At 46.9% G+C, this 24,426-nt stretch overlaps 1 protein-coding gene across 1 annotated transcript in view; it reads left to right on the top strand.

Annotated features, from left to right (window-relative positions):
• dscaml1 (Down syndrome cell adhesion molecule like 1) overlaps nt 1-24,426 on the top strand; it is a 618,289-nt gene that overhangs the window by 399,878 nt on the left and 193,985 nt on the right. Inside the window, exons 8-10 of the mRNA XM_070893140.1 lie at nt 6,341-6,619; nt 8,721-8,840; nt 11,069-11,245. Coding sequence (XP_070749241.1) covers nt 6,341-6,619; nt 8,721-8,840; nt 11,069-11,245 — 576 coding nt within the window. The remainder of the gene's footprint in view (nt 1-6,340; nt 6,620-8,720; nt 8,841-11,068; nt 11,246-24,426) is intronic.

The following is a 24,426-nucleotide window of genomic DNA, read 5'->3' as shown; positions in this document are numbered from 1 at the left end:
CCAGGTCCCAGATGCCCCATGGCACTCGCCGCCCCGTTATCAGCTCACTCTTCCAGCAACTTGTGGAGCAAAGATGTTTCGGGCTGCAGGGCGAGGGGAAGAATCTAACAAACGGGGCACCTCACAAGATGCGGCAGAATCTGGGCCTGACGAGATATTGTTGGATGCCTCTTCTTTTTTTATTCTGCCCTCCCGAGCATTGTAATCGCTCAATCGTTGGTGGCCGTGCCTTCTGTTGCCTCGGCCCCAAGCTCTGGAACTCCCTGCTTAAACCTCCCTGCCTCTCTTTCCTCCCTCAAGACGCTCCTTAAAACCTATCTCTTTGATCAAGCTTTTTGGTCACCTGCGCTAATTTCTACTTACGTGGCTCGGTGTCAAATTTATCTGTTTTGTCTTATAACGCCACTGTGAAAGCATCGTGGGACGTTTCACTATGTTAAAGGCGCTATATAAATGCAAGTTGTTGTAAGGCCAATGACAAACCGGTGAAAGGTTAATCCTCTTGTCTTTTTTTCACTAAACGCGCTGCTGTAAGAGAAAGGGGGGAGAAAATTGCTGGAAGGAATGTAACATGAGCTGGAGGTGGTTTCTATATGTATAACACGGTTTTGCCATGTTGACAGCACATTGAAGCAATGTAACCTGCGCACTGGCTCATCTCCTCCCGCGTTGCTGCGGTGCTTTGGAATGTTTTGCTAGCTGTTAAAAAAATAATACGCATCGTTTTTAAGTGCTCAGGAGAACATCTAAAATGCATCTTGCTCACATTAATTATTCAGGGCTATGCAGGGAGCCGTGTGCTCAGTCTAGTCCATTGCGTTTTTCCAAGCCTCGCCGTGATTAAATTTTGATTATGCTACACGAGAGCGCGGCTCATGTCCTTGAGGATTTGGCTGTGCAAACGCGGAGCTGTAGTGCTTTAATTTATTGGGAAGGCATGGAGCCCCCACAAGGGCTTCAGACATTAAAACCCAGCACCCGTAAAAATAACCGTGCTTCATCTCCCTCCCTTGCACACTTGGATCTTGAGACCGAGCAGAAGTTTTGACTTGACGTGCCCTTCATATTAAAAACAAATAAATAAAATAGTTTTTTGTGAACGGCTACAGTAAAACAGAGCTGTCCAGTGGTTAAAGGGACCCAGCCTTCACCAACAAGCATTTTATTTATTCGTTCCTGGGATGTGGGCATTGCTGGCAAGACCGGCATTTATTGCCCGTCCCTAGTTGCCCCTGAGAAGATAGTGCTAAGCCGCCTTCTTGAACCGCTGCAGTCCGTGTGGTGAAGGTGCTCCCACAGTGCTGTTAGGGAGGGAGTTCCGGGATTTTGACCCAGCGACGATAAAGGAACAGTTGATATATTTCCAAGTCAGGATGGTGTGTGACTTGGAGGGGAACTCGCAGTGGTTGGGTGTTCAGAGTCTGCTGCCCTTATCGTTCTAGGTGGTAGAGGTCGCGGGTTTGGGAGGTGCTGCCGAAGAAGGATTGGCGAGTTGCTGCAGTACATCTTGTAGATGGGACACACTGCAGCCACAGTGCGCCGGTGGTGGAGGGAGAGAATGTTGAAGGTGGTGGATGGGGTGCCGATCAAGCGGGCTGCTTTGTCCTGGATGCTGTCGACCTTCTTGAGTGTTGTTGGAGCAGCAAGTGGAGAGCATTCTCCTGACTTGTGCCTTGTAGACGGTGGAAAAGCTTTGGGGAGTCAGGAGGTGAGACACTCGCCACAGAATACCCAGCCTCTGACCCGCTCTTGTTGCCATGGTAGTTAGGTGGCTGGTGAAGTTTCTGGTCAATGGTGACCCACAGACAACGCACCCCTGTCCCACCGCCCCCTGCTCGGCCCGAGGGTTTGCCAACTCTGGTTGGTTGTATTCTTGGAGGCGTCATCACATGACCTCCTACCTCGCACTGCCCCGCCCCCACATTCCCGCCATTGGTCCAACCTCCAGGGGCCACTGCCTTCCCACAGCCAATAGGAAAGGGAGCAGCCTCTTTGTCACCCAATTAGATTAATCTTGACTTGTTCATAAAACAGTTTCCCCCTCACCCTCCAACTCCAACACTTTTATCAATAATAAATGAAAGTGTTCAAAGAATATGAAAAAAATGCAATTTTGTTCAACGCCCCTCTGTGATTTTTCTCCTGGATTGCTCACAGCGGTGTTCTGAAGACTAATGTTCAATTTCTGGAGACTCCCGGGAAATCCTGGAGTGTTGACAGCCCCTGCCCATCCCATGGGGACTCAGGACACCAGAAGTGAATTATGTTTGTGTTTATTTTTGAAGAACATCGCTGTGGGATAATTTCTTTATAGCTTTTGGGCTCTCCTCTGTCTCGGCGCTTATTTTTAATATTCTGGCGATGTCAGTAAAAGGACTTCTGAACCTAAAAAGTTGGCGCTTTATTGGGTTTTGTCACAGGCACATTGGCTTCCAATTGCATTACCCTTCGAAGAGAAATACTAATTATCCCTGAATTATTAAACAGTTCTTGAAAATTCTCACAACAACAGCAACAAAATATAACGTAGTAAAACGTCCCAAAGTGCTTCCCAGCAGCATAATCAGATAAAATTTGACACCAAGCCATTAGGTCAGGTGGAGTTAGTTTTAAAGGCGAGTCTTTAAGGAGGTGGGAGAACTGTCGAGGTTTAGGGAGGGAATTGCAGAGCTTAGGGCCTGGGCAGCTGAAGGCACGGACACCAATGATGGAGCAATTAAAGTCGGATATGCTCAAGAGGTCAGAATTGGAGGAGCGCAGAGGTCATGGAGGGTTGCAGGGCTGGAGGAGATCATAGAGATAGGGAGGGGCGAAACCATGGAGGGATTTGAAGACAAGGATGCAAATTTTTAAATTGAGGCCTTGAGGATTCCATTTTTTTCTGTTATTTGGTCACATGGGGAGCCTATTTAGGCAGTGGCTACGTTACTCCTGGAGACCCTTGTCTTTGACTTTCTCAGAGGACGTTTCGAACAACCTGGACACCCGCATTGGCAGAATATTCACCCTTTCACAGATCAGCGGCAGTCAGCGTGACTGTGTGATTGTTGAAATCTGTAGAATGGGGATAGAAATCTTTTGAGTATTGAGGATTTTCTGAAAATGGCATATGATTCAAGATTAATTTTGTGCTCATCGAGGTGAGTGTTGAGAAGTGGAGATCAGTTCGGCAAGACCAACAATACAGTGGGATCAATAATTTTATTAATTACAATATTAATAACGTTACACATAGTAACAAAGCAGTGAGTACAAAATATTGCTATTACCCCAATCCTTTGGAGAACAGGTGCTCATGTGTTGGAACTACGTGTTTCTATGCTCCTGTTCTGACCGTTCCCTGTGAAGGCAGTTCTTTACAGAAACATAGAAACATAGAAAATAGGTGCAGGAGTAGGCCATTCAGCCCTTCTAGCCTGCACCGTCATTCAATGAGTTCATAGCTGAACATGCAACTTCAGTACCCCATTCCTGCTTTCTCGCCATACCCCTTGATCCCCCGAGTAGTAAGGACTACATCTAACTCCTTTTTGAATATATTTAGTGAATTGGCCTCAACAATTTTCTGTGGTAGAGAATTCCACAGGTTCACCACTCTCTGGGTGAAGAAGTTTCTCCTCATCTCGGTCCTAAATCCCTGGTTCTGGACTTCCCCAACATTAATAAGAACATAAGAACATAAGAATTAGAAACAGGAGCAGGCCATCTAGCCCCTCGAGCCCGCTCCGCCATTCAACAAGATCATGGCTGATCTGGCTGTGGACTCAGCTCCACTTACCTGCCTGCTTCCCATAACCCTTAATTCCCTTATTGGTTAAAAATCTATCGATCTGTGATTTGAATACAATCAATGAGCTAGCCTCAACTGCTTCCTTGGGCAGAGAATTCCACAGATTCACAACCCTCTGGGAGAAGAAATTCCTTCTCAACGGTTTTAAATTGGCTCCCCCGTATTTTGAGGCTGTGCCCCCGAGTTCTAGTCTCCCCGACCAGTGGAAACAACCTCTCTGCCTCTATATTGTCTATCCCCTTCATTATTTTAAATGTTTCTATAAGATTATCCCTCATCCTTCTGAACTCCAACGAGTAAAGACCCAGTCTACTCAATCTATCATCATAAGGTAACCCCCTCAACTCCGGAATCAGCCTAGTGAATCATCTCTGTACCCCCTCCAAAGCCAGTATATCCTTCCTTAAGTAAGGTGACCAAAACTGCACGCAGTACTCCAGGTGCGGCCTCACCAATACCCTATACAGTTGCAGCAGGACCTCGCTGCTTTTGTACTCCATCCCTCTCGCAATGAAGGCCAACATTCCATTCGCCTTCCTGATTACCTGCTGCACCTGCAAACTAACTTTTTGGGATTCATGCACAAGGACCCCCAGGTCCCTCTGCACCACAGCATGTTGTAATTTCTCCCCATTCAAATAATATTCCCTTTTACTGTTTTTTTTTCCAAGGTGGATGACCTCACATTTTCCGACATTGTATTCCATCTGCCAAACCTTAGCCCATTCGCTTAACCTATCTAAACCTCTTTGCAGCCTCTCTCTGTCCTCTACACAACCCGCTTTCCCACTAATCTTCCCACTAATCCCACTTATATACCCTCATCGCCATGCGGTATCCACGTGACTGATATCATCCATCCTCAGACAACCAGTGACACCGTAGCCCCTTTAACCCATATATGGACACCCTTCCATTTTGTTTCTCCCTGACACTTTTCAGCAGTTTACCAGCAAACACAACCTCAAACAAACTACAGTAAGACAGCTTAGGATTGCGGAAGTGAAAGTCTCTGGGCAAAAAATTTGTTATAGCCCGATTTGAGGCGGTGACACTGGCTGGGCACGAATTTTAGCGCCGGGCGATGTTTACGGCCTCCAACCGGGATATTCATTGTTAGCGCCCCAAGGGCACAGTGGAGCACTAAGGGAAGTGTTCCACCCTACTCTCGGGGCGGTACATGGCGGTAACGCTGCGGGGATAATGAAATTATGGCGCTAGGAAGCCGGTATCCCAGCATCTAAAGGGGAGGTCAGCTGGACCACCCGAAAAATGAGAGAAGGTTAAAGGGAGTGCTGGAAACATCGGCAGCTGTTCGTCAGAGCTCACAGAATCACGTTAAAAGATTTTACACTGAGCATCCACCTGCTCCTGATTTATAATATCGCCCCCGGGAGCTTCCATGGAACGCCTGCTCTTTCTGTCAGTTACAGCGGCAGGCAGAGGGAGCGAAGTTCTGGATTGCGGCGCTCAGTGGGCCATTGCACATTCCTGACGTCACCAAGTGAGTGGTGTTAGAGTGCGCAGTGCTAACCGATAGCGCTGCTGTTAAACCACCAACGAAGTTTGCGGCAGGCACTAACAGCACGCGCTTAGGCGGCCCGATAGCGCCCCCCCTCCTCTCGGGTACTAATGGGTGGCGCGAAGCAAACACATTTATAGCCCTCTTACTTTCTTTCTGAACTCAGCAATGGCAAATCAAGCACTCCTGGGTTAAGAACAGCATGGTGCAGAATCTCTCAAGGCGTCCTTGAATAAGATTAATAAGTTAGTGTCAACTGATGGTAAATCTTGGGGCAATTTTATGTCGTGGGTCTATGCTAGTGTGCGACTTTGTTGAAAGTGCCTCAGACTCATTTCACTCAGACCCCTTACTCCCAATCTTCCTCAGATTCAAAGCTGGATTCCTGAGGCGAGTCTTCCAAGTGGTCTCACGACCGGTTTCTTCATAAAATGTAGCAAAGGTCAAGGAGCAGTTAATGGTAAATTTGCCCTTAAAAATAAGAATTTAATAAGAACGTAAGAAGATAAGAAATAGGAGCAGGAGTAGACCATTTGGCCCCTCAAGCCTGCTCCGCCATTCAATAAGATCACGGCTGATCAACTCCACTTCCCTGCCCGCTCCCCATAACCCTTTACTCCCTTATCGTTGAGAAATTTGTCGAACTCCACCTTAATATATTCAATGACCCAGCCTCCACAGCTCTCTGGGGCAGTGAATTTCAAAGAATCACAACCCTCTGAGAGAAGAAATTCCTCCTCATCTCCGTTTTAAATGGGCGCCCCCTTATTCTGAAACTATGTCCCCTAGTTCTAGATTCCCGCACGAGGGGAAACATCGTCTCTGCATCTACCCTGTCGAGCCCCCTCAGAATCGTATACGTTTCAATAAGATCACCTCTCATTCTTCTGAACTCCAATGGGTATAGGCCCAACCTGCTCAACCGTTCTTCTTCATGAAGGCAAATGGGAGTGAGGTAGTGACTGAAGTTTTAAATACCACTCGTTATACCTGCCAACCAATTAATTATGCCTCTGCTTCCTTTCCAGTTCCTCCCTTAATCCAGCCTTTTGAGTTCCCGCCCGCGTCGATCGGCCAGCTACTCTACATCCCGTGTGTGGTGTCATCGGGCGATATGCCCATCCGCATCACCTGGAGGAAGGACGGTCAGGTGATTCTCTCCGGGTCAGGGGTCACCATCGAAACCAAAGAATTCATGAGCTCCCTGCAGATCTCCAGCGTTTCTCTGAAACACAACGGCAACTACACGTGCATCGCCAGCAACGAGGCAGCCACCGTCATGAGGGAACGACGTCTCATTGTGCGAGGTGAGCGACTCCTGCCCCTCTTCCCACCCGCTGCTTCTTATTAAACGGCCGCTTCTTCTTGTTGTTGCTCTAAGTCGCTATTAAGTTGCGTTCTTGCGGTGATGTTGTTGGCCCGCGAGCGTTTGGAGCCGCAAAGCTTTGGGACGGCAGGATCTATTTGAAAGGAACATTCCATTTTAATCGGGAAGCTGTTGAGGTGATTTTACATTGCCAGCTGTGGCTCATGTGATATACTCCTTATGACATCACAAACACACAGATTTTATAAGATGGCTCCAATACATCATGTGACTTTTATTGTATTTACATGAGCAGTAGCATTACCACAGCAGTCCACTAGGTGGAGCAGCAGTAGGTGGCGCTGTATATATTACAGTTCAGTGGGTAATACCCTCGCCTCTGAGTCAGAAGGTTGTGGGTTCAAGTGCCACTCCAGAGACTTGAGCACATAAATCTAGGCTGACACTTCAGTGCAGTGCTGAGGGAGTGCTGCACTGTCGGAGGTGCCGTCTTTCGGATGAGACGTTAAACCGAGGCCACGCCTGCTCTCTCAGGTGGACGTAAAAGATCCCATGGCTCTATTTTCAAGAAAAACAGGGGAGTTCTCCATGGTGTCCTGGGGCCAATATTTATCCCTCAACAGAACAAAAAAACAGATTAGCTGGTCATTATCACATTGCTGTTTGTGGGAGCTTGCTGTGCACAAATTGGCTGCTGTGTTTCCCACATTACAACAGTGACTACACTGCAAAAGTATTTCTTTGGCTGTAAAAGCGCTTTGAGATGTCCGGTGGTCGTGAAAGGCGCTATATAAATGCAAATCTTTCTCATCCGAAAGAGACACGAACTGGCCATGCACCAAATTGGTGCTTGTGGGATCTTTCTGTCTGCAGATTGGTGGCCATATTTGCATACAATGCCACTGTAATCACACTTCAAAAGTAACTTGCTTTCCTGAGAACGTGTCAAGTCGCTATATAAATGAAAGTTTCTTTGTGTCAGCTGTTGGTTAAGGGGTAAATGTTGGCCAGGACAACTCCCCTGCTCCCCTTCGAATCATGCACCGGAGTTCCTTTACCTCCACTGGGACAGGCAGACAAGGGGCCTCGGTTTAACCGCACCTCTGGCAGTGTCGCACTCTCTCAGCACTGCACTGCAATGTCAACCTAGGTGACGTGCTCAAGTCCTGTAGTGGGACTTGAACCTTCTGATTCTGGAAAGGATTGCGCAACTAACTGAGCCACATATATGGGCTAGAAATTGGCCAGCCATGCGCCCGTTTTTTTTGGGGGGGCGATATTTCGCCTTTTTTTGACGGAGATTGGCCACAGTTGTGCGCCGTCGGTTTTGAAATACCGCTGAAAAGTGGACCGCCATCGTGCAAGACGAAAAAAAGCGATATCACTTTAAATTGGCCGTTCTGCGCCAAAAAAAACCCACCCGAGAATAGCTTGCGTTGCAGACCCAGAAACAGCGCTAAGTATGAAGACCCACAAAAAAGGTAAGTTAATGTTTATATTTTTAAAATTCTTTTTCAGCGATTCGCTAGGTAAGTGAGTTGTAAATGTTTTGTGATTTTTTTTTTAATCTTTGCAATTTCTTTTTGTGTTTTCTCCCCTCCCAGGGCCTGTCTTTTTAGCGGTAATCGGCCTCGGGCTAAAGTTGGCGAGGACCGCGGTTTCCACCGCCAATCCTCGTGCAACGCCGATTTTTACCGTCGGGCACATTTTTTTGTCAATTTTAGGCCTTTAAAAAAATAACGGTATTTGTAACGGGTATTTTTGGTGAAAAATTGCTGAAAAAATACCGCAATCACCAAAAAAACAATTTCTAGCCTAAAGTGCGTTGTTACTCTTTCTTTAACAGTGTTAGGGCACCCGTGTCCTTCAGTGTTGTACATAGTTGTCGGCACATTGTTTCTCTTGTCAATGCACTGCACCCAAGAGAAATGTTTGAACATAAAAAAAGTCAAAGAAACCATTTTGACCATTTAAGCTCCTCTTCCCTACCACAAGGGCCCAACTGTTCTCTCAACACCCCCTCATGGTTTCTCGTTGACCCAATTATTGTAATTTATGAAAATGTTATTTGTGTTTTCCAGTCCCACCTCGTTTCGTGGTGCAGCCCAATAACCAGGACGGCATTTATGGAAAAGTGGGAGTTCTGAACTGCTCAGTCGATGGCTATCCTCCTCCAAAGGTCATGTGGAAGCATGCAAAAGGTATGGCCCTGCGATCGGTAAACTGAGTCGCCATTTTTTCTAACATCTGGGGGGGGGGGAGAAATTCAGTGTCGCCCTGCTTGGGGGAGCGAGACCGAGCAGCAGCCGCTGAAGTCCCGCCCCCCCTCTCCACAAATTCGGGTTACCGCCCTCGGAAGGAAGTGGAGCTAAATCGAGCGTTGCACTTCCTTCCCGGGGCTAACAGGGCAGGCGTCAGCAGCACTGCACACCAGGCCATGTCCAAGGGGCCCTTCCCTCACTTAAAGTGTACTCCTCAGGACACTGCTGTGGGCAAAACCTGAGAGGAAAATTCTTAGGTGTTAAGGAGGAAAAATGATTCTTCTTTGAACACTTTACCTGTCTTGGTTCCATATCCCTTAATACCCTTACTCAACAAAACATTTTCAATTGGCCCCCAGCCTCAACAACTGTTTGGGTGCGAGTTCCAGATTCCCACTGCCCTTTGTGTGAAGGAGTGTTTCCTGACATCAACTCGCCTAGCTCTAATTTTAAGGTTATGCCCCCTTTGTCCTAGACTCACCCGCCAGAGGAAATAGTTTCTCTGTCTCCTATCAAATCCTTCAATCATCTTAAACACCTCCAAACCACGTATAAAGGAGCAGGGAGTTGAGCCTCAGTGGTGAAGTTGACATGATGGAATAACGAGGGATAAATATGCAGTAGGTTCATTTAAAGTCCTTCCAATGGCTGATCACCTTATGCCAAACCCGACCTACGAGAGACCATCAGAGGCAGGTCGGGGCCATAAAAGGAACGGCAACCGTGGGCAGCGTGGTGGTGTACCACGGCCCGGTACAGCGCGAGCTGGTGCGGGAGGGCGACGGCAGCGAAGAGGGACATCATCACGTTCCAGTTTTGCGATTGGAGCGTGAGCAGGTACAGCAGGAGTGGTGAGGTCGAGGCAAAGGAGCGGCGAGAGACTGTAGAGGGACGTGATCGGGGCCCAGGAGAGGCACGAGTCTGGGGCCCAGAAGAGGCGTGGGCCCAGGGGCAGCACGGGCCAGCCCACACTGCGATATGTGTAAGCACTAGGTCAGTGCAGCAGAGCTGGTCTCCAGTCAACTTTGCCCAAGACCTAGCTCTGTCAAGCCTGTGTGGTGGCTGGTGTGCAATGGCCAACCCATGTTAAAAAAAATCCACACACAGGCATCTTCCACCCTTCAACATGTAGTTCTGGACCTGGAATATTAGGTCCTTCATTGAAACATGATCTCATCCTTTTTTGGCATGGAAGCAAGTCATCCTCGTTTCGAGGGACTGCCTATGATGATGATATGCCCAAAAGTGTGCCCCTTAAGTGCCGTGGCCATTGTAGTATCATTGAACAACAGGAAAAGCTCCTTTGCCAGTTTCATCCTTTTCAGCCCGTGTACACTGGAGGGCAGACATCTGTCTTCACTGGCAGCAATAGTTACTGCCTACCTTCGCCTGCTTCAGGCCACAAGCAGTTCTGAGGTGCCACAGATGCGAATTGGGTGTGGTGAGTGTGCAGACCAGTATTTTGGACCAGCCAGGAGTATAACTTGCCCTGTGATCAGAGATGCTAATCCAACACAAATAAAGACCCCCTCCCTCAAACCCAGTTCTATAATGGCTAGGTATAAAAGAGTGATCAGAATAACAGAGAAATATTGTGAATTCCTTTCCCCGCTACACTTGGTTTAATTCTCTCGTAAGCGTTCACTGGGTTATATAAACACTGTGGTGGAGTTGCGATTATTGCAGACACGAGCGGGGAATAAATTTTAAAATGCTGAATAAACATTTTAAAATGCACTGTACAATCAAACGGTAATAACCAATTTAAGTCATGAATATATATGGAGAGAACATCTCTAATATATTAGTTTAGCATAAGGACAACCTAATGTCTACTGTGGTAAAAATTCGATCCAGCTTGTTTGTGTCTCCTTGGTCGCTGCTGCCTAACTCGTGCTGGTTATAAGGTGAAGGAACAGTGGGGTTTTCAGTCTGGTCAAACATTCTGTGATGTGCTCTGTCCATGGAGCGATTTCAGATCCTGCCTTTGATCTGGAAGGGAGAGGCTGCATAACAAAAACCCATTCCATCTGTGTCCCAGCGGTGGTGACAGTAATGCTCAGCGGAGCACCTTCATGATTGAGCATGTTGCACTGGGATTAACGTGCATGTCATTTCTCACTAATCCTCTGAATGCAGTGACTTATCATCGATGTTATCCTTTGCAGGAAGTGGCAACCCGCAGCAGTACCACCCTGTTCCACTGACGGGCCGGATTCAGATCTTGGCCAACGGTTCCTTGCTGATCCGCCATGTTTTGGAAGAAGATATCGGCTACTACCTTTGCCAGGCGAGCAATGGAGTTGGCACAGACATCAGCAAGTCTATGTTTCTCACAGTGAAGAGTAAGTGGCTTACTTTGCATCTGCTAACTGTGGGGACCATGTTTTCAGAAAGGCCCAACTGAAATCCATACGACCTGAATGGCATATTCGTTTGAGAGTTGACACACATGGTTGTTCAACATACATCAGAACTGACTTGCAGGAACTTGATCAATACAAGCTGCTTGTCAGCAGAGGTGATAGAACAATGTTCTAATCTGTACACTAGGCTCAACTAGATCTTAGAATTATACATCGTGTCTGTGCCAGCTCTTTGAAAGAACTGTCCAATTAGTCACACTCTCCTGTTCTTTGCCCATAGCTCCTGAAAATTTCTCTTTTTCAAGTAATTCTCTTATGAAAGTTACCATTGAATCTGCTTCTACCATCCTTTCAGGCAGTGTGTTCCATAGCATTAGAACTCTCGGCGTAAAAAATTACTTCTCCTCATTCCCCGCCTGGAGATTTTGCCATTTATCTTAAATCTATGTTCCACCCTCCTGCCATTGCAAACAGGTATTTACTCTATCAAACCTCCTCATAATTTTGAACACTTTTATTAAATCTCCCCTTAACCTTCTCTGCTCTAAGGATCATTCTAGCAAAGGAAAATATTGCAGGCTCCCGTGTATCACTCACGTCTAGAGACTGTGGGAGTCTGTCTCCATTGTATTAATTTCCCAGGACAACTCGAGATTATCTGCACCTGAACCGAACTGAGACTCCGGGAGCTGCATTCAATAAGTACTCTTTAGGAGCATTTGACACCAAGTTGGACTGAACTAGTTGAGTCTGCAGTTGTACAGATTAGAATGTTGCCATTTCACCTCGAGGCTAAAGGTCACTCGCACTGGCATGAGTCACACTCCCGGTTTGATGGATAATAAACGTCACATTTTCACCAAGGCTTTTAATGTTGAATGTTACGTTATAATCCCATGAGAGAGAGAGCTTCTTTTAGTAATATAAATGCATATAAATGATTAGAAATCGGGAAAGACCATTAGGCCCAAGAAGATCGCCCTTTTATTTTTTTACAGCCCAAGCATTATTTACTCACCTTCTTACCATCTGCCTCAATCCTTTATCTCTCCAATATTAGCCATGGCTCAGTGGGCAGCACCCTCGTCTCTGTGCTAAAAAGTTGGGGGTTCAAGTCCAACTCCGGAAACTTGAGCGCAAAAATCGAGGCTGATACTCCCAGTGCAGTACTGAGGGAGTGCTGCATTGTCGGAGGTGCTGTCTTATGGATGAGACATTAAACCGAGGCCCTGTCTGCTCTCTCAGGTGGATGCAAAAGATCCCACGACACTATTTTGAAGAAGAACAGGTGGGGTTATCCCTGGAGTCCTGGCTAATATTTATCCCTTTATTAACATCACTAAAAACAGATTATCTGGCCATTATCATGTTGCTGTTTGTGGGAGCTTGCTGTGCGCAAATTGGTTGCCGTGTTTCCTACATTACAACAGTGACTACACTTCAAAAAGCACTTCATTGGCTGTAAAGGGCTTTGAGGCGTTTTGTGGTCGGGAAAGAAGCTATATACATGCAGTGGGTACGGTAGCAGAGTGGTTATGTTACCGGACTAGTAATCCAGAGGCCTGGACTAATGATCCAGAGACATGAGTTCAAATCCCACCACGGCAGCTGGGGAATTTAAATTAAGCTAATTAAATAAATCTGGAATTAAAAAGCTAATATCAGTATTGGAGACCATGAAACTACCGGATTGTCGGAAAAACCCAACTGGTTCACTAATTGTACAGCAAAATTCTAAAAGGACAGAGGGTGTTAAAAAAACAAGCCTAAAGGCTTTGTGTCTTAATGCAAGGAGTATCCGCAATAAGGTGGATGAATTAACTGTGCAAATAGATGTTAACAAATATGATGTGATTGGAATTACGGAGACGTGGCTCCAGGATGATCAGGGCTGGGAACTCAACATCCAGGGGTATTCAACATTCAGGAAGGATAGAATAAAAGGAAAAGGAGGTGGGGTAGCATTGCTGGTTAAGGAGGAGATTAAGGCAATAGTTAGGAAGGACATTAGCTTGGATGATGTGGAATCTATATGAGTAGAGCTACAGAACACCAAAGGGCAAAAAACGTTAGTGGGAGTTGTGTACAGACCTCCAAACAGTAGTAGTGATGTTCGGGAGGGCATCAAACAGGAAATTAGGGGTGCATGCAATAAGGGTGCAGCAGTTATAATGGGTGACTTTAATATGCACATAGATTGGGCTAACCAAACTGGAAGCAATACGGTGGAGGAGGATTTCCTGGAGTGCATAAGGGATGGTTTTTTAGACCAATATGTCGAGGAACCAACTAGGGGGGGAGGCCATCTTAGACTGGGTGTTATGTAATGAGAGAGGATTAATTAGCAATCTCATTGTGCGAGGCCCCTTGGGGAAGAGTGACCATAATATGGTGGAATTCTGCATTAGGATGGAGAATGAAACAGTTAATTCAGAGACCATGGTCCAGAACTTAAAGAAGGCTAACTTTGAAGGTATGAGGCGTGAATTGGCTGGGATGGATTGGCGAATGATAATTAAGGAGTTGACTGTGGATGGGCAATGGCAGACATTTAGAGACCTCATGGATGAACTACAACAATTGTACATTCCTGTCTGGCATAAAAATAAAAAAGGGAAGGTGGCTCAACCGTGGCTATCAAGGGAAATCAGGGATAGTATTAAAGCCAAGGAAATGGCATACAAATTGGCCAGAAATAGCAGAGAACCCGGGGACTGGGAGAAATTTAGAACTCAGCAGAGGAGGACAAAGGGTTTGATTAGGGCAGGGAAAATGGAGTATGAGAAGAAGCTTGTAGGGAACATTAAGACGGATTGCAAAACTTTCTATAGATAAGTAAAGAGAAAAAGGTTAGTAAAGACAAACATAGGTCCCCTGCAGTCAGAATCAGAGGAAGTCATAACGGGGAACAAAGAAATGGCGGACCAATTGAACAAGTACTTTGGTTCGGTATTCACGAAGAAGGACACAAACAACCTTCCGGTTATAAAAGGGGTCGGGGGGTCTAGTAAGGAGGAGGAACTGAGGGAAATCCTTATTAGCCAGGAAATTGTGTTGGGGAAATTGATGGGATTGAAGGCCGATAAATCCCCAGGGCCTGATGGACTGCATCCCAGAGTACTTAAGGAGGTGGCCTTGGAAATAGTGGATGCATTGACAGTCATTTTCCAACATTCCATTGACTCTGGATCAGTTCCTATAGAGTGGAGGGTAGCCAATGTAACCCCACTTTTTAAAAAAGGAGGGAGAGAGAAAACAGGGAATTATAGACCGGTCAGCCTGACATCAGTAGTGGGTAAAATGATGGAATCAATTATTAAGGATGTCATAGCAGCGCATTTGGAAAGAGGTGACATGATAGGTCCAAGTCAGCATGGATTTGTGAAAGGGAAATCATGCTTGACAAATCTTCTGGAATTTTTTGAGGATGTTTCCAGTAGAGTGGACAAGGGAGAACCAGTTGATGTGGTATATTTGGACTTTCAGAAGGCGTTCGACAAGGTCCCACACAAGAGATTGATGTGCAAAGTTAAAGCACATGGGATTGGGGGTAGTGTGCTGACATGGATTGAGAACTGGTTGTCAGACAGGAAGCAAAGAGTAGGAGTAAATGGGTACTTTTCAGAATGGCAGGCAGTGACTAGTGGGGTACCGCAAGGTTCTGTGCTGGGGCCCCAGCTGTTTACACTGTACATTAATGATTTAGATGAGGGGATTAAATGTAGTATCTCCAAATTTGCGGATGACACTAAGTTGGGTGGCAGTGTGAGCTGCGAGGAGGATGCTGTGAGGCTGCAGAGTGACTTGGATAGGTTCGGTGAGTGGGCAAATGCATGGCAGATGAAGTATAATGTGGATAAATGTGAGGTTATCCACTTTGGTGGTAAAAACAGAGAGACAGACTATTATCTGAATGGTGACAGATTAGGAAAAGGGGAGGTGCAAAGAGACCTGGGTGTCATGGTACATCAGTTATTGAAGGTTGGCATGCAGGTACAGCAGGCGGTTAAGAAAGCAAATGGCATGTTGGCCTTCATAGCAAGGGGATTTGAGTACAGGGGCAGGGAGGTATTGCTACAGTTGTACAGGGCCTTGGTGAGGCCACACCTGGAGTATTGTGTACAGTTTTGGTCTCCTAACCTGAGGAAGGACATTCTTGCTATTGAGGGAGTGCAGCGAAGGTTCACCAGACTGATTCCTGGGATGGCGGGACTGACCTATCAAGAAAGACTGGATCAACTGGGCTTGTATTCACTGGAGTTCAGAAGAATGAGAGGGGACCTCATAGAAACATTTAAAATTCTGACGGGGTTAGACAGGTTAGATGCAGGAAGAATGTTCCCAATGTTGGGGAAGTCCAGAACCAGAGGTCACAGTCTAAGGATAAGGGGTAAGCCATTTAGGACCGAGATGCGGAGGAACTTCTTCACCCAGAGAGTGGTGAACCTGTGGAATTCTCTACCACAGAAAGTTGTTGAGGCCAATTCACTAAATATATTCAAAAAGGAGTTAGATGAGGTCCTTACTACTAGGGGGATCAAGGGGTATGGCGAGAAAGCAAGAATGGGGTACTGAAGTTGAATGTTCAGCCATGAACTCATTGAATGGCGGTGCAGGCTAGAAGGGCCGAATGGCCTACTCCTGCACCTATTTTCTATGTTTCTCTGTTTCTCTGTTTCTATGTTTAGGGAAGGAAATCTGCCGCCCTTACCCGGTCTGGCCTATATGTGACTCCAGACCCCACAGCAATGTGGTTGATTCTTAACTGCCCACTGAAATGGTCCAGCGAGACACTCAGTTGTACCAAACCGCTACGACAAAGTCAGCACTGCGGGAGCGCCTTCACCACACGGACTGCGGCATTTGAGATGGCGGCTCACCACCACCTTCTCGAAGCCAATTGGGGATAGGCAATAAATGCCGGCCTAGCCAACGACGCCCACATCCCAGGAACGAATAATTTTTTTTAAGTCTTTCAGAAATCTGTTTTTGCTGATAACTTACGTCCTTTGACTAAAACACAAAGCGTTGACTTGGCTTCTTCCTAATCTCCGCCTTAAATATATTCAATGACCCAGCCTCCACAGCTCTCTGGGGCAGAGGGTGCTATTTGAAGGCAGAGCATGGGCCAATAGCGAGACTGTGAGGTGGTGAGGCTCACATTTCGTACTATGGAGTCCACGTAGAGAGAGGTCCTGTGGGAAGGCACACAGTCGGAGTATGTTTGAGTTTGCGTGCATGTATTGGCACATGTGGCAGAGCTGGTCTCCAGTCGTCTTGGATGCCCTTGCCACTGGACCAAGACCTTGCTCCGTCAAGCCCGTGAGGTGGCTGGTGTGCAACGGCCACCCCGCGTGAAAAGAATTCACGCACAGGCATCTTCCACCGTTTAAAATGAGTTCATCAGTTACCTGAGTACTCCATTTTAGTGTGGAAGCAAGTCATCCTCGACCCTGAGGGACTGCCCGTGATGATGAATTTTTGACCGTGCTCCATGAACATTTAACCTGGACCCTTGCAGTACGTGCACAGTGGCAAAATAACCTATCAATAGTTCATGTTCCGTGGAGGGATTGGTCTCATCAGACTTGATTTTGTTGCAGTTTAATAACCCACTTCTATAATGCTGCAGTGTCTTATCTCATTAGACTCTTAAATTGATGTCGTTAACCATCTCCTTGATTGTGGATGTTTTTCAATAGTCGAGGTGGGGGAGGGGAGGGGCGGAAAGCTTCCAAGAACAACAGTTAGAAACAGGTGATCGATACTGAAGGATGAGAAGTGATTGATTTCCCTCCTGTGGGATTGTCGTATAGATCACAATAAAAAAAAATACTTTTTCCTCGGTGTAATGGACTAATCAATCAGAAGCTCGCTGAGAAAAAGGTGAGTTAATGGCTGCCTCAATATGCACAGCGAAACACAACTCGAAGTAGTTCCTCAAACACAGGCGAGGCGTAGGGAAGTTGACCTCCTGGCTCAGATGAATCCCACTGCTTGTAAGTGGAGTTCCCCCAGTGTCCTGAACAATTTCAACGAACCGCACCAAAAGCAGAAAGAACGATGTAGCACGGAAGGAGGCCATTCGGCCCATCGTGCCTGTGCCGGCTCTGTGGAAGAGCGATCCAGTTAGTCCCACTCCCCTCCTCTTTCCCCATAGCCTTGCATATTTTTCCTTTTCGAATATAGAAACCAATTGAAAGTTACGATTGAATCTGCTCCTACCAACCTTTCATCAGGCAGTCATCAGTCATCCCAGTGTTGTCTGTGGACGCAGAATGGTTACTACATTTGGCTACAGAAAAGTCTCAAAACTTCATAATTAATTCACAGGGATTTGACGACTGGATAGGATACCGGCATCAATGCAATTGTTCCGTTTCTTTGTGGGTGGGAGGTGCTGAACACATGTTTAGTGATTGTTGTGTGGACCCATGGTTGCTGCAGTCATTGCTGTCCTTGATTGGACTCATCAGCATCAGCCTTGGCTCAGTGGTATCACCCCCTTTTCTAAATCAATAACAATCACGTGTATTTATATAGCGCCTTTAACGTAATGAAATGTCCCAAGGCACTGCACAGGAGTATTGTCAGATAAAAATTTGACACTGAGCTGCATAAGTAGAAATTAGCGCACGTGACCAAAAGCTTGGTCAAAGAAGTAGGTTTTACAACAACAACTTGTGTTTATATAGCGCCTTTAACAGATTGAAACATCCCAAGGCGCTTCGCAGGAATATTATGAGATAAAACAATTTGGCATCAAGCCGCAGGAGTAGAAATTAGCGCAGGTGACCAAAGACTTGGTCAAAGAGGTAGGTTTAAGGACCGTCTTGAAGGAGGAAAGAGAGGCAGAGGGGTTTAGACAGGGAGTTCCAGAGCTTAGGGCCGAGGCAACAGAAGGTACGCCCACCAATGGTGAAGCGATTATAATCCGGGATGCTCAAGAGGGCAGAATTTGAGGAGCGCAGACATCTCGGGGGATTGTTGGGCTGGAGGAGATTACAGAGATAGGGAGGGGCGAGGTCATGGAGGGATTTGAAATTAAGGATGAGAGTTTTGAAATCAAGGCATTGCTTAACCGGCAGCCAATGTAAGTCAGCAAGCACAGGGAGTGATGGGTGAGTGGGACTTGTTGTGAGTTAGGACATGGGGCAGCCGAGTTTTGGATCACCTCGAGTTTACGTAGGGCAGAATGTGGGAGGTCAGCCAGGCGTGCGTTGGAATAGTGAAGTCTGGAGGCAACAATGAAATGGACGAGGGTTTCAGCAGCGAATGAGCTGAGGCAAGGGCGGAGGCGAGCGACGTTACGGAGGTGGAAATAGGCGGTCTTAGTTACGCTGCGAATATGTGGTCGACAGCTCAGTTCTGGGTCAAATATCTGGTTCAGCCTCAGACAGAAGCCGGGGAGAGGGATGGAGTCAGTGGCGAGGGAATTGGAGTTTGTGGCGGGGACCGAAAACAATGGCTTCAATTGGTTCAAAATTGGCCGTAAATCAGAAGGTTGTGGGTTCAGACCTACTCCTGAGACCTGAGCACATGATGCAGAACATAAGAATTAGGAACAGGAGTAGGCCATCTAGCCCCTCGAGCCTGCTCCGCCACTCAACACGATCATGGCTGATCTGGCCGTGGACTCAGCTCCACTTACCCGCCCGCTCCCCGAAACCCTCAATTCCCTTATTGGTTCAAAATCTATCTATCTGTGACTTGAATACATTCAATGAGCTAGCCTCAACTGCTTCCCTGGGCAGAGAATTCCACAGATTCACAACCCTCTGGGAGAAGAAATTCCTTCTCAACTCGGTTTTAAATTGGCTCCCCCGTATTTTGAGGCTGTGCCCCCTAATTCTAGTCTCCCCGACCAGTGGAAACAACCTCTCCGCCTCTATCTTGTCTATCCCTTTCATTATTTTAAATGTTTCGATAAGATCACCCCTCATCCTTCTGAACTCCAACGAGTAAAGACCCAGTCTACTCAATCTATCGGTGACACTTCAGCGCTGAGCTGCACTGCTACAGGTGCTGTCTTTTGGTTGAAACATTAAACTGAGGCCCTGTCTGCCTGGCCATGACACGATTGGAAGAAGAACAGGGTGTCCTGGCCAACATCTATCCCTCAACCAACACCACCGAACAGACTGTCCTTTCATTTACCTCAATTTGGCCGCCATGTTTCCCTCGAACGGTGACCATGCTTTGAAAGTAGTTCCTTGGCAGTGAAACGCTTTGGAACAGCCCGAGATTGTGAAGGGCGCGATACAAATCCATGTTCTCGCTCTCTTTCCCTGTCAGCCACGGTGCCAAACTAAAAGCATTTTATCCCAATGCAATTATATTTTTCTGTTTATAAACATTCAATTATATTACTACATTAAGTAGAAATGAAATGAATGACTTTGCACTTTATGAGATGCAGTGCGGCGCTCTGAGTTAAGAAATTTAATATGATCTGAAGAATCCCTACAGGATACAGGAGAGACGGTTAAGGAGGAATGGTGCGGGTGGAGAGGAGAGGGAAGACATTACTGAACTATATAAGACATTAAATGGCTTAAATGCAGAATATTACTTTAAAATAAGGCAGGCAAGACAGAGCAGACCACATGGGGTGGTTAAGCAAGGTAGGTACGCCCAGTGCAGACTTTCCCCAGCAGCGGAGACTGTGGTCTTGGTTTTCTGACCAGTGCTGGGAGCAAAGCCATGCAAAATGATGCAACGTTAGCAACAAGTTAGAAAGAAAGAACGACATTGCATTTATATAGCACCTTTCACGACCACCGGACGTCCCAAAGCGCTTTACAGCCAATGAAGTACTTTTGGAGTGTAGTCACTGTTGTCATGTAGGGAAACGCGGCAGCCAACTTGCGCACAGCAAGCTCCCACAAACAGCAATGGGATAAGTGACCATGTCATCTTTTTTAGGGATGTTGGTTGAGGGATAAATATTGGTGAGAACTCATCTGGTCTTCTTCAAGATACTGCCATGGGATCTTTCACATCCACCTAAAAAGGCACATTTTGGTTTAGTGTCTCATCTGAAAGAAGGCACCTCTGACAGTGCAGCACTCCCTCAGCACTGGGAGTGTCAGCCTAGATTATGTGCACAAGTCTCTGGAGCGGGACTTGAACCCACGAATTTGCGACTCAGAGGCGAGAGTGCTGCCCACTGAGCCATTTAATTTGTTGCGTTGTGTCTTTTTTTTTAATCATCCAACAGCCTCAAGCTACTCAGGAGCCATTCTTCTTCGATCCATCTCACTTGCCTGTCCCCAATGTATGAATCCTCAGTTGAGACAATAGGATGATGCAGCCTGCCAACAGCTGAACGGATGGCGTGCTTAGTCAACCAATGAGGAGACATATTCAGTAGTTGGTTGAAGGCTTGTACCTCTTTCTGCCTCCCACGTTCGGCCTGGTTTAGATTGGCAACCCAATTAGTCTTAAGAACATAAGAAATAGGAGCAGGAGTAGGCCATACGGCCCCTCGAGCCTGCTCCGCCATTCGATAAAATCATGGCTGATCTGATCTTGGCCTCAACTCCACTTTCCTGCCCGCTCCCCATCACCTTGATTCCCTTATCATTCAAAAATCTGTCTATCTCCACCTTAATATAGTCAATGACCCAGCCTCCACAGCTCTCTGAGGTAGAGAATTCCAAAGATTCCTGACTCTCTGAGAAAAGGAATTCTTCCTCATCTCCGTCTTAAATGGGTGACCCCTTATTCTGAAACTATGCCCCCTAGTTCTAGATTCCCTCACGAGGGGAAACATCCTCTCTGCATCTACCCTGTCAAGCCTTCTCAGAATCTTATATGTTTCAATAAGATCACCTCATTCTTCTGAACGCCAATGAGTATAGGCCCAACCTGCTCAATCTTTCCTCATAAGACAACCCCGTCAACTCAGGAATCAACCTAGTGAACCTTCTCTGAACAGCCTCCAATGCATGTATATCCTTCCTTAAATGAGGAGACCAAAACTGTACACAGTACTCCAGGTGTGGCCTCACCAATACCCTGTACAGTTGTAGCAGGACTTCCCTACTTTTATACTCCATCCCCTCTCGCAATAAAGAATTCTCTTGCAAATTGAATCAGTTATTTTCAGAATGTCTCTACCCTCTCACCAGAGCTCCATCTCCCTCCCTGGCAACTGCTTGAGGCTGAACTAGACTGTTCACAAACTTGGCGTCCAATTTGACACAGAGCTAAGTTTCTGACCAAATATCCTCTTCATCACCAAGCTGCCCAATTCCACCTTTGTAACATCGCCTGTCTCCACTACTGCTTCAACCCATTTGCCACTGAAACCCTCATCCATGATTTTTTTACCCTCCAGACTCGACCATTCCAACGCTCACCTAGCCAGCTGTCCACCTACCAACTTTTGTAAACTGGAACTCATCCAAAACTCTGCTGCCCGTGTCCTAACTCGAACCGAGTCCCGTTCACCCATCACCGCTATGCTCGCTGACCTACTTTGGTTCCTGGTCTGGCAACGCCTCGACTTTAAAATTCTCATCCTTGTTTTCAAATCCCTCCGTGACCTCACCCCTCCCTATCTCTGTAATCTCCTCCAGCCCCACAACCCTCCGATTCCAATTCTGATATCTTCTGCGTCCCTGAATATCTTTTATCCACTATTGGGGGCTGTGCCTTCTGTTGCCTGGGCCCCAAGCTCTGGAATTCCCTCCCTATACCTCTCCGCCTCTCTCCTCCTTTAAGTCGCTCCTTAAAACCTAGAGAGCTGCACCGTCAGAGGTGTCGTATTTCGGATGAGACATTAAAACAAGGCCTCGTCTGCCCTCTCAGGTGGGCGTAAAAGATCCCATGGCACTATTTCAAAGAAGAGCAGGGGAGTTATACCCGCTGTGCTGGCCAATATTTATCCCTCAATAAACATCACTAAAACAGATTATCTGGTCATTATTACATTGCTGTTTGTGGGAGCTTGCTGTGCGCAAGTTGGCTGCCGCGTTCCCCACATTACAACAGCGACTACACTCCCAAAGTACTTTATTAGCTGTAAAGCGCTTTGAGACGTCCGGTGATCGTGAAAGGCGCTATATAAATGCAAGTCTTTCTTTCTTTTACCTCTTTGACCAAGCTTTTAATCACCTATCCCAATAATCTCTATGTGGCTCAGTGTTAATATTTGTCTGATTATGTCCTTGCGAAGCACCTTAGCAGGAGTTACTATTGTTAAAGATGCTATATAAATGCAAGTTGTTGCTTTGCTCACAAGGTTTGACCATCACATTCGGTGCGGGCAGGCATCCAATTGGCCATGGACAACCGGCCATTAAAGCCACACGTGCACTGCAAAAAAAAAACCCAGAGGTTCAAAGCATTTGAGAATCCGATTATGGTTTCTGATAAACAGATGCAGTGAAGACGGAGAAATGACAAACCCAGCAAAAAAAAACCCCAGATGTCGTTGAGTGAGAGCATTAACATTCATGTAATTCAACACCCTTTGAAACTGCTGCTCCCAGCTTGCTGGTGCTACACACACCAATGTGGGCGCATTTCTTTGAGTGCGTTATCTCTGGTTAACAAACTACTGCATCCCTCTCTTCCCTTTGTAAGCCCATGAAGGGACACTGAGCAGCAAAAGGACGTCATTCTGAAAATATTTTTATTGACGGTGTTTCTCTGCTCGTAAGAAGGGTCCTTTGTAAGTCATCATCATCATAGGCTGTCCCTCGAAATGAGGATGACTTGCTTCCATGCTAAAAAGGGATGAGTTCACAGGTGTTTCAATGAAGGACCGAACATTCCAGATCCTGACCTACATGTTGAAGGGTGGAAGATGCCTGTGCGTGGATTTTTTTAACATGTGGTGGCCGTTGCACACCAGCCACCACACGGGCTTGACAGAGCTAGGTCTTGGTCCAAGGATTACCCAAGACGACTGGAGACCAGCTCTGCTGCACGGACCGAGCGCGCGCACATATCGCAGTGTGGGCTGACCTGTGCTGCCCCTGGGCCCTCGTCTCTTCTGGGCCCTGAACCCACGCCTCTCCTGGACCCCGGTCACTTCCTTCTACAATCTCTCGCCGCTCCTTCGCCCCTCCTGCTGTGCCTGCCCGCACTACAATCAGTGACCTGACTTCGCAGCCGTCACCCTTCTGCAGTGGTATGCCACCGCACGCTGCTCCCTCTGATGGCCTCGGCCTGCTGATGGTCTTGCAGGCCGGCACCCCACCGACTTTGTAAGTAGCTGGCCCTGTAACACAGTCAATTTGATTCAGGTTAGGTCGTGTTAATGGCCTGTGAAAATAGCTGAGAGTGTGTCGCGAGGTTTCAAACTTGAGTTACTCGGGAGGAGCTGTGCATGCCTGGCTCTGCATTTTAAAGGTGCGTTTATATTACAGAAGACCAGTCGGCAACAGAGGTGTGATGCTCTCTCAGTTAGCTCCACTTACACGTGCCCATTATCCCTGTGCTCAAATCACTCCATGGCCTTGCTGCCTCCCTATCTCTGTAACCTCCTCCAGCCCTGCAACCCTCCGAGATCCCTGCGCTCCTCCAATTCTCTCCACTTGTGCATTCCCACTTTTCTTCGCCCCACCATCGGTGGCCATGCCTTCAGCTGCCTGGGCCCTAAGCTCTGGAATTCTCTGTCTAACCATTTCCACTTCTCTACTTCCCTCTCTTCCTTTAAGATGTTCATTAAAACCTACCTCGCTGACCGAGCTTTTGATTACCTATCCTAATATCTCTTTAAGTGACTCGGTGGCAAATTTTGTGGGATAACGCTATGTTAAAGGTGCTATACAAATGCAAGTTGTTTATAAAGAAAGAAAGACTTGCATTTATATAACACCTTTCACGACCACCGGATGTCTCAAAGCACTTTACAGCCAATGATGTACTTTTGGAGTGTAGTCACTGTTGTAATGTGGGAAATGCGGCAGCCAATTTGCGCACAGCAAGCTCCCACCAGCAACAATGTGATAATGAGCAGGTAATCTGTTTTTGGCATGTTGATTGAGGGATAAATATTGGCCAGGACACCGGGGATAACTTCCCTGCCCTGCTTCGAAGTCATGCCATGGGATATTTTTACATCCAGCTGAGAGAGCAGATGGGGCCTCGGTTTAACATCTCATCCAAAAGACCACACCTCCGACAGTGCTGCGCTCCCTCAGCAA

The sequence above is a fragment of the Pristiophorus japonicus genome, chromosome 11, assembly GCF_044704955.1.
Source record: "Pristiophorus japonicus isolate sPriJap1 chromosome 11, sPriJap1.hap1, whole genome shotgun sequence".
Classification (NCBI taxonomy): domain Eukaryota; kingdom Metazoa; phylum Chordata; class Chondrichthyes; family Pristiophoridae; genus Pristiophorus; species Pristiophorus japonicus.
The sequence above is the reverse complement of the archived record's forward strand: the minus strand, read 5'-3'. Positions and strand labels throughout refer to the sequence as shown.